Source organism: Xiphias gladius, chromosome 17, assembly GCF_016859285.1.
Source record: "Xiphias gladius isolate SHS-SW01 ecotype Sanya breed wild chromosome 17, ASM1685928v1, whole genome shotgun sequence".
NCBI lineage: Eukaryota > Metazoa > Chordata > Actinopteri > Istiophoriformes > Xiphiidae > Xiphias > Xiphias gladius.
The window spans coordinates 21,645,800-21,655,234 of record NC_053416.1 but is presented as its reverse complement, the minus strand read 5'-3'; the positions used below and the strand labels follow the sequence as shown (position 1 = coordinate 21,655,234).

General features: G+C 40.9%; 2 protein-coding genes across 3 annotated transcripts in view; one reads left to right on the top strand and one right to left on the bottom strand.

The window, feature by feature from the left end:
* The first annotated feature begins 43 nt into the window (after positions 1 to 43).
* Positions 44 to 3,492, top strand: cenpv (centromere protein V). Its single transcript, XM_040150944.1, has 5 exons — positions 44 to 147; positions 389 to 2,426; positions 2,684 to 2,753; positions 2,833 to 2,947; positions 3,267 to 3,492. Exons 2-5 carry the CDS (start codon positions 2,302 to 2,304, stop codon positions 3,425 to 3,427), a joined length of 471 nt encoding a protein of 156 aa, XP_040006878.1. The 5' UTR covers positions 44 to 147; positions 389 to 2,301; the 3' UTR covers positions 3,428 to 3,492.
* A 185-nt stretch (positions 3,493 to 3,677) lies between these two features.
* pigl (phosphatidylinositol glycan anchor biosynthesis, class L) overlaps positions 3,678 to 9,435 on the bottom strand; it is a 13,169-nt gene continuing 7,411 nt past the window's right edge. Inside the window, exons 3-7 of one of the 2 annotated variants that reach the window (XM_040150942.1) lie at positions 8,030 to 8,120; positions 6,773 to 6,840; positions 5,709 to 5,740; positions 4,208 to 4,341; positions 3,693 to 3,913 (exon numbers count right to left, since the gene is read on the bottom strand). In XM_040150942.1, coding sequence (XP_040006876.1) covers positions 3,785 to 3,913; positions 4,208 to 4,341; positions 5,709 to 5,740; positions 6,773 to 6,840; positions 8,030 to 8,120 — 454 coding nt within the window. In that variant the 3' untranslated portion in view covers positions 3,693 to 3,784. Of the gene's footprint in view, positions 3,914 to 4,207; positions 4,342 to 5,708; positions 5,741 to 6,772; positions 6,841 to 8,029; positions 8,121 to 9,435 lie in introns of both variants that reach the window. The other variant, XM_040150943.1, reaches the window with a different exon arrangement.

Here is a 9,435-nt window from a genome sequence, read left to right as displayed (position 1 = left end):
TACCCTCCGCGGCGGAATAATATCTCCCTATACTTCGGCTCCGGCTCCAGAATTTGCTAGAACCACCACAGCAACAGGAACCTTGCCCGAGCTTCTGATTGGATGTTACAATTGTTTTTTTGACCAGCGATTGGTTGCTCTGTTACAGTAAGTAATGTTTAATGACTAAATTTGGGGATTATAATACAGACCCATTCAGAAATTATAAAAGATCTAAATAGACGAAGTCTTGTATAATACTAGGCTATGGTAGTGTGGCCTGCGCATTACATTAACACACCTGTCCAACCTTTTTTATTCCTTCTAGAATACAAAATATCGCACCCGTTGTTATAGAAAGAATTAACCAAGTCTGAATAACTATGTCTTTATGTGACTGGCACACAAGACGGACGTGTCCAGACGGGATTCCACTGATCTCCATGAAACGTGCCTGTTAACAGATGGAAACGTGCTTGGTAAACGTGCTACCAGCTGTTGTGACACCAGGCTAAAGTGTTTGAGGTAAACAGGGAGATTATACCGCCAACTGGCCTCCTTTACCCACCTTATTTGATTTACTTACAATCTAGGTTTCTCAGTACCATCGAAATAAAGAGTACATTCAAAATATATAGCCAACTTGAAGACCACTGCAAAATATGTAATTTAATAAGGGGAGTTTGCTGATACTGATGATATGGCAGGCATACAATAATAGTCCTAACCGTTAACGGGCATGGTCATGACCTTACTACTAAAGCAAGGGATGTTTGAGATCTAGCGAGACCATATTTAGTGGGATATCCTGTTATACTGTACTTTTTAAGCCAACCTCAAGTACCCTGCCCTAGTTGCTATAAGGTAACTAAATAGATTTGAATAGTGAATCCATGTGTCACTTTGAGGTTGTTTGAGTTTTAGTGTCTTTACTGAAAATATGGACATATGGTCAAATGGTAGCGAAGTTACTGCGTAGTAAAGGGCTGAGGGTGGCACTGAAAAAATGTCACGCTGCACATACTGTACAAAGAGCAGACTGTTGAGTCACCAGTCCTGTGACATGATAGCCAATGGTGAATGCAGTTCTCACACACCTAAAGCCTCTCAACCTTCTGTTTCCGTATGGGACATGATCACGTCTAGCCTTACAGGCATATTGTAATGTTTATGGCTTAAAATGCTTGATCTGGTTTCCATGAGCATATGTTCCATACTAGAGAATCCTCACAAGTTAAACACTGATTTAAGATAGCGTGGAATGACTGTAGAGCTTATCATTAAAGTCAGTCAGACAAGGACTTTCAGTAGGTGTAGTGAGTTTTTTTGATATGTTCACGGAGAGAGGGGACCCAACTGATTAAACATACTGAGTTTCTGAGATTCTGGTCAGTGGTCTCTAAAGTAAGTTGTGGGAACCAACATAGGGGCCCAGCAAGATGGTGACAGCTTTCTGTATATCTTCATTACTGGCGGTTGCAAGTACTGACCAGTGATATTCCATGTTTACCTGTCACCATTTTTTTAGAGATCTGTGGCACTGTAAACTAAATTAAGTCAAAGAGCAAAAGCTCAGATGGGGGTCTGTAGCCTACTTGGTTTCTATTTTGAGAGTCATAAATATGATACAGCTAAGAGAGTCCTAATTTATGTATTTAGGTCACAACAGTCCCTTACCCCACCCTTCCAGCCCCCTGTCATATGACACCCAACCCGTGATGCACCGCCCCAGGGCTTTCCAACACAGAGCTGAGTGTCCACTTCAATCTCTGAGGAATGTGTTTGTGCAAGTCTGCTGTAGTTTGGCCTCCCCACTTGCTTGGAATTATTATCAACTGTCTCAAAGTGTTCAAGAAAAAACAATCTTTCAGGAACTAGGCCTAGCCAAGTATGGTGGAAACTGACACTCTTAGCACACGAAATTAAATTGCCCATGGCTCGGGACAACAAACTTGACGTTGGCTTTTCTTAGAGGTACCTGTCTTTTAATTTATTGTACATATTCAATAACCACATCAGTAACTGTGAGTGAGTCACATGTGTAACTAGTAGGGAGGCTTTTAATGTAAATGTGACTCCTATCAGCAATACACCTTGATCAGGGTCATTGCGTTCTCTTTGGCAGGGTGGTTGTTTTGGTTGGAATGTCCAGTTCCACGTCAGCAGGTTTCACAACAAACACATCAAACCAGTTTCACCAGAACTTTTTTTAGAGAGCTGGGTAAATACTCTAGATCCCTGTTTTTTTACTTGTTGACACAGAAGTTATTGAAGTAAGGCTTACCATATAAGAAACGTCAATTATGAACAGATGTATTTAACATGATGGTTTGTTATTTTCTTTATATCTACAGAATGGATCTTGTAAAACATACAGGCGGCTGCCACTGTGGGGCTGTTAGATTTGAGGTCTGGAGTTTCCCAGACCTCCATGTTTTCCATTGCAAGTATGGATAATGAATTCAATGATATTGTCTCATAACGGTATCATGAAGGAATCAAGACATGTTTTTATTTTAAATCTAAAATTAATAGGTAGTCTTCTGCCAAAACTGTAATTCTTGCACACAAGCCACATTTTTAAGAGTGGGCATAAAATGAATTATATTCATCTAAAATATATCATTATGTTAAAGAGATTTCAAACAATGTTTTTGAGCTTGTACACTTTTTAGCAAAAACTGATGTATGTTTGTTTCTCCAGCTGTAGCATTTGCACAAAGAAACAAAACCATCATTTCATTGTTCCAAAAAATCACTTCACTCTCTTACAGGTAGGAAACTATGCTTGTTAATGTTATTCTAAAATCATAAATGCATTTTAAGTGAATAATGATTTTCTTTTCCTTCCAGGGGTTGGAAAATCTGACCACATACACATTTAACACTCATGTTGCTAAACACACCTTCTGTAAAACCTGTGGAGTTCAAAGTTTCTACACTCCACGCTCAAACCCTGATGGATATGGTATGATCACAAACTGCTGACACAAGACAGACACCGTTGTCATGTGTTATAAAATTATCTCATCATCAAACTATCCTGTCTGCTCTTTAATGCATTACTTTTATGGTATTTGAATATAGGAGAAATGTTATGTTCACAATGTGAGTTAAATGATCTAGCAGTGACTTCAGAAAAGTAACAAACCAGACTTGAAACCTGATACTTTGCATTTCTGCAAAGGAAAAGCCAAGTTGTCATTGAAATGTGCTGGAGACAATGGACTTTGTTGTTTATATGCAAACCAGTGAACTGCCCTTTGTTGCTGTTGATTTCTCCCCAGGTGTCGCTCCACACTGTCTGGATCCAGCTACTGTGCGCAGTGTCACGGTGGAGAAGTTTTGTGGCGAGAAGTGGGAAGAAAGCATGCAAGCTCACAAGAGCATCAGAGACATGTCTAGACCTGCATCAGACACAACTGAGGGAAACAAAACAACACTGTGATATAAGAATCAAACTTTTTTTAATCAGTGGTTCGCCAGAAATATTGTACAGTATTTTCATCAATCTGTGAAATTATAAATTGAAAAAAAAAATCCCCATGTGATTCAGTGTTGCTTTTATACAGTGTAATGACTGAAACAAAAAAGACATTTCTGTAACAAAAAGGAATTCGATGTTTTTATTATATATGTTGTTCTTTCAAAAATAGTATCAGCTTTATTCATGGAAAGCCTCTGAAAAACGTTATTCAGTAAAGTGCCACAGACATCTTTATTCACTGTGAGCAAAGTAGCTCATCATATCTGTAAACAGCTATTAAATTCACTCCACTGTAGCGCATCAGGATGGGACAAACTTTTAATAGATCTTCAGGTTGTTTGGTCCTCGGGGGATCGTTTGGAATGTGTTTATGAACATGTACCGCGAGAAGGTTATGTACAGATAACGAAACCACTGGAGTTGAGTGCGATGACAAAGCATGGCAGCCTGAAAAGAAAAGAGAAATAATTTATCCCATAACAGGTGGTCAAAATTTGATGCTCAGTGTAAATGTATTTCTTTCTTCTAGTATTAGTTTAATGAGACATCACTTTAAATCCTCAACTCCTCACTTAACTGCAGCATCTGTTTACTTACTTTATCTCCACTCTTGCTTCTTCAGCACAAATACAGTATGTGCCCTCATTAAAATGTGTGAAAAAAACCATGTGTGCCCTGTAGGACTAGACAATGACATGCCAAGACATGTGTTGCCAACAAACTGTCTATTTCAAGGCTTACTTTGGCTTGCCTGTAGCCCTTCGAACCTATAATGCAGCAGAGACGTGAGGACAGCAGCCAGCTGAGGGGAAGCTCCAGGAGGGAGATATACTTCCTGAGGAGGCCAACAGTAACCAGGGAGAGCAAACAGCAGTCTGGGAGAACAGACAGAGACCCAGTTAGCTGTTAATGTTGTTAAAACGTTCACTACAGCAGCAGACAGCCACTCTCAAGGTAGCATACTCAAGCTGTTCTTTTTGTGCAGTATTTACCTTGTAGGTTGTGAGAACGACTGTTATGATGGTATGGGAGGTGAGTGCGAGATATCAGTACTGGATAATCCAGTACAAAAATCTCACATTGTATTACTGAGCAGAGACAGACAGACATTATTAACGATAACATTTGTCATGCAGCACGAGGTTGTGGAGCACAAGAAGCTTGGAAGCTGTTGATAATGAGCAGGGAGTCTTGCTGTAAAGCCAGGCGAAGAGGCTTATTACAATCACGTTGGGCCACCTCCCCTGCAGTATTCAGTGATACCACTCCAACCGGTGAGGTGTTAATGCCTGGTAATAAATAACCAGTGTGCATGTTTTTAAGATTGCCCACTGCAGGCTAAAGAGGTCAAGGCAGACTGAAGTCATTTTGTCCTAAATAACGTATGTGTTTGCGATGGCCTTAGGACTGGGTTGATAGTGCCATTCAACAGCCTGGTGCAACAGTTTAGATCTCATATATGATTAACTACACGGGCCCGGGGTGCTTGAGTCTTATCATGCTGTCTAGTCAAACTTTAATGTGGGTGTGCTCTGTGGGCTTGAATGTTTACCAAACTAGCAAAGTAGCCAGCCTGTTGGAACATATGTCCCCACACTGTCCTACTTTTCCTTTCACATTCTATTTAATAAATTCCCCATGGGCATCATCATAAGAGGCAACCGAAAGTAAAAAATTCAGCAACAGCTCCAAACTATGAATGTTTGGAATGAAAACATATGTATTTGAGGGAACACACTTGAAAAAGAAACATTTTTGGTGCAAATGGTGTTTCTAATACCCACCTGGCCTCATGCTGTCACCAGCAGAACTAAATGTATAAAAGACACAAGTCTCATGCAACATTTTGAACAGAAGAGGGTGCTATACATTAACACAATATCCAGTCTGAGTCAGTCAACGTTTACAGCCCTTTCCAGGGTTCTCGGTGTGAAAAATGCAGGAGTGGTGCTGCTCATGTAAGGAAGTCATTCCTGGCTTGTCTGACTGTGAAGCAGTCTGTACCTTAACTTTAAAGTGCTACATACAGCTTAAAAATTAATACCATTATGGGCGCATGCACTCATTGTCATTGTACTTCCCAGTTTTCCACAAGAACTGGGATTGAGTTCCTTGCTCAGGAATTTTTACTTTAAAATACAACTTTTTTAAGAGTAAACCAGTAAATCTAACCTGTGATACTTTGATCACCAATTTTGAAAATATAGACCCCTGTAAAGTTTTTTTTTTTCGTCAAACCTACCATTGGGTACCTGTCCAGTGGAAGCGAGATGGCTGCAGGTGGAGAAAAAAAAACAAAACGTTACCCACTGTAAACATCAAGGATGCAAACATTGTTGTCAAAGAGATGGAACATCTTCCTGACAGGGTTGGTGTTGGCAACTGGTGCATAAAATAGGCACAATGTCATGTTTCTTCTTGCGAGTACGTAACTTAGATTAGAATATTGGTTGCACTGATTACAACACAAATGGGTAAAAAGTCAGTGACTGTAAGCTCACAGAAAGGGCCATGCAGTGCTGCAGCCAAGCTACTGTGACATATCTACCATTATGTGTGTTTTTGGGTCATGTATTGAGTGCTGGAGGGTTCTTTTCAGTGTAGCAACAACAGCATTCGATTCTTCCATATGCAATTGCACATCTAAATGCAATAGTTTTTAAAATGCTGACAAAAAACAAAACCCAACAGCAAACTGGTGAGATTTAGAACATTTTGAAACTACTCCAAAGCCCCTCTGGGCTCCAGCCTAATGGGAATCATGAGATGTGATTTGGAGAGCGCAGAGCTTATCAATAAGATGAGTCCCACAGACTGACGGAGAGACATGTAGGATTAGTGAGGGAAATCAGCGCAATATGGGGACAGGACACTTAACAGTGTAAAACACATTTTTTTAAACCAACAGTCTGATGCAACTCGCTTGGTCGGTCTCTCCAAACCAGAGCTGTCCTCCCACCTCACCACTTCAGGGACACGATTTACTGCTGCTCTCGGGAAGCAGAGCCGAGTGCCTCTGAGGACTCTGTTTGGATGACCTCTTAGCTATGTAACAGACCAATTTTGAAAAACATGGTGTGTGTGTGTGCGTGCGTGCGTCTTTGTGGGGAAAAATTTGGAGAGATGGATTTTGATGCGAGTCTGAATGTTCTGCATTTTCCTGGACAGTGTTTTATGATTGCAGAGTGGGCTGGTTTCTGTGTGCATGTGTAAGCCACATTAAATCCCCGAGAAAGGCATCTTTAAGTTGAGGGATTTAAAAATATATGTTTTTCTGATGGCAGAGCCTTGATGGTCAGTCTGTACCTGACAGCTTTATGGAGGGCTAGGTGATTGGCATGGCCGCTCACTCCTCTTCCATCGAAGGTCAGCACCTGAAACAACACAATATCTCACTGTGTGGATGAAAAACCAGAATCTCGGTATCTAAAAGCGAATTTAAATAAACTAAGGCAAAAACAGAGAGAGAGATTTTTTTTTGGGTTAGTGGGAGGGTTTCTGTGTCTGACTGTGGTGCTGCTTGGCAGCTGACAACTGATATTTAAAAGCCTTTTTTTGTGTGCATGCTTGCACACCAGAGGAAGCCAGTGAAAAAAAAGAAAATCAGGTCAAAGGGAAAGAAAAAGTGCTTGACTAAATACTTGGCATTTGCAATACTTAGGCATATTCTACCATGACTATGTCTTTGCAGTCAAGCATTAGTTTAACCTCCCAACATATTATGACTAACTTGTAAACTTTGAATCTTTCGAATCGTGCTGGCTTGCATTGGAAAAGCAAGAGAATGGGATGTTGTTAGACTAATGTCATACGATTGAGTTTAAAAGAAAGGAACATGAACTACTACTACTACTTTTCACATCTAGTTGCTATCTCTGTGCCTATTTCCTCTGCCCACATTCATCAGAGAAAATGTTTATGTGTGGCTGACATGATTCTCTAAGCTACTTTTTTGTCAAGAGGCATGTTTTTCTGGTGAACTTGACAGGATGGGAGGGGATGGTGTGTTTGTCGTCTTCAATAACAAAGAGAGATCAGCAACTAAAGGATAGAAGAACCCAGCTGTATTTCTTAATCATCTACCCTAGGGAACTGTGGGTTTTTTTTGGCCATTGCTGCTGTACTTTCTGTTTTGTCAGAGTGTTTGACTATTTTTGCCCTTGTTGAGATAGAATGATAGGATGAAAATTCTTTGATACTAAATTTGCCACATTCCCATTAACTAATAGTGCAGAACTGTACTGCAGCTGATAAGAATCTAAACACAGAAATTGAATCCAAACTTTCTCCTCCAGCAGAAGCCATTTCCCCTTGTTTTTAGGGAGGCTCAAAATACAGTCTGCGTTGGACAAAAAGAGATGGCGGCTGACAAGATTATTATACAGACTATAGTGGAACTGAGATAATGAGCTAGGAAGCTGTGGTGCCAAAACATATGGTAAAAACAAAACAATACATGGTTCTTACGCAGAATGGCAGGGAAACTGTGTGTTCACTTCAACAGGAAATGATAGAGAAGCCACTGCTTTGAAAAGCAAAAACTTAACACAGAGCTGAGCATACCATGTTGAAGGAGTGGGCTCTAATGTGCTTCACAATTACAGAAGAGACCAAAGAGACGCTCCATTCTGCCTTTGGATCGTCTGGAAGTTTTCTGGAGAGCAAAGAAAAGGACTGGTTATCTACTAAGTTAGTATTACCACAGTGTTTTACTGAGATACAGGGGTGCATTGTGTCTGTGTTGTGAGGTCACTGTAACTGAAAGTCAGTAGCATTCTACACAACACAAGCGCACTGAATGTTGCTGAGGCTGAACAGGATTATTCCTTTGTGGAATGCAAACACACGGGAGAGCTGGGAAGTCTGGGGGTTAAGCGTCAGAAGACCCTTAGCGTCCTGCTCATCTGAAACTACAGCCTGCAGACAATGTGGAGTATACGTCAAACATCACAATTGGCCAGCCCAAACTCTCAGCCTACTAAACATACATACAAGGGGTTATTGATAAGTTTGTTGCCTAAGGTAAGAATCAATTTTAGAAAACCTAGCAAATTTATTTTTCAACATAGTCCCTTCTTACATTTACACACTTCCTCCAGCGCTCCTGGAGCATAGGGATCCTGTCAAGATCATGTCATGGATTTTGTCAATTGTCTCCTGCGTGGTGACGGTGACCGGCCTTCCAGAATGGGCGTCAACTTCCAGGCTCTCTCTGCCAGGTTTGAATTCAGCAGCCCACTTCTTGACCATGCTGTAATATGGGGCACCCTCCCCCAGTGTTGCCACCATGCCCTCATGGATCTCCTTGGGTGATAAGCCCGTGACGCAGAGGTAGCTGATGACTGGACAAAGGCTGCTGTTGTCCATTCTCTCACACAGTGCTGACTTGCAATTTTTAATTACCAGAAACAAATTATCAATCATCCCTCGTAGACTCCCTTTTTGGACAAAATAAGAGTTGATTTTTTTTTCTCAGTTTAGAAAATGTAGGTACTGCTTTCTATGATTGTTCAACATTCCCCTTGAACTCAACAGAAACCAGCCACAAAAAATAAAGGTAGACAAGTGCTTAAAAACGTACTCAGACACACTCAGATATGGGGTAGGCCGAAACAATTCACATAAAAAATAAAGACCTGAAGGTTGTGTTTCAAGTGGAGTAAATCTAGCTTGCTCACCGGTTATCACTTTTCTTCCAACAAAGGCAACTGACATGACTGCATGACAGTTTAAAGTACTAAACTGTGAAGGTGCTGGTTTGACAAGATAAGAAGATCAGTGATGTGACTTGTTGTGCATTTGCTGAGCACATTGGTGGTGTGAGCGACAGAGCGTACATGCATGTGTATGTAAGTGTATAAAGTGGGGGTCAGTGTGGAGGGTGTGTCAACAGTTTTTCCCCTCCCCGTCGTTGCTAACAATGAGCCAGGACAGTTGAGCTTGTGGATGGAAGTGATGGATTAGGCCAC

Coding starts and splice junctions, on each gene's coding strand:
- cenpv (XM_040150944.1), top strand. CDS start 2,302: ATGATGGTTTGTTATTTTCTTTATATCTACAGAATGGATCTTGTAAAA. Junction 2,754..2,832: donor ATCACTTCACTCTCTTACAG/GTAGGAAACTAT, acceptor TTTTCCTTCCAG/GGGTTGGAAAATCTGACCAC. Junction 2,948..3,266: donor CTCAAACCCTGATGGATATG/GTATGATCACAA, acceptor ATTTCTCCCCAG/GTGTCGCTCCACACTGTCTG.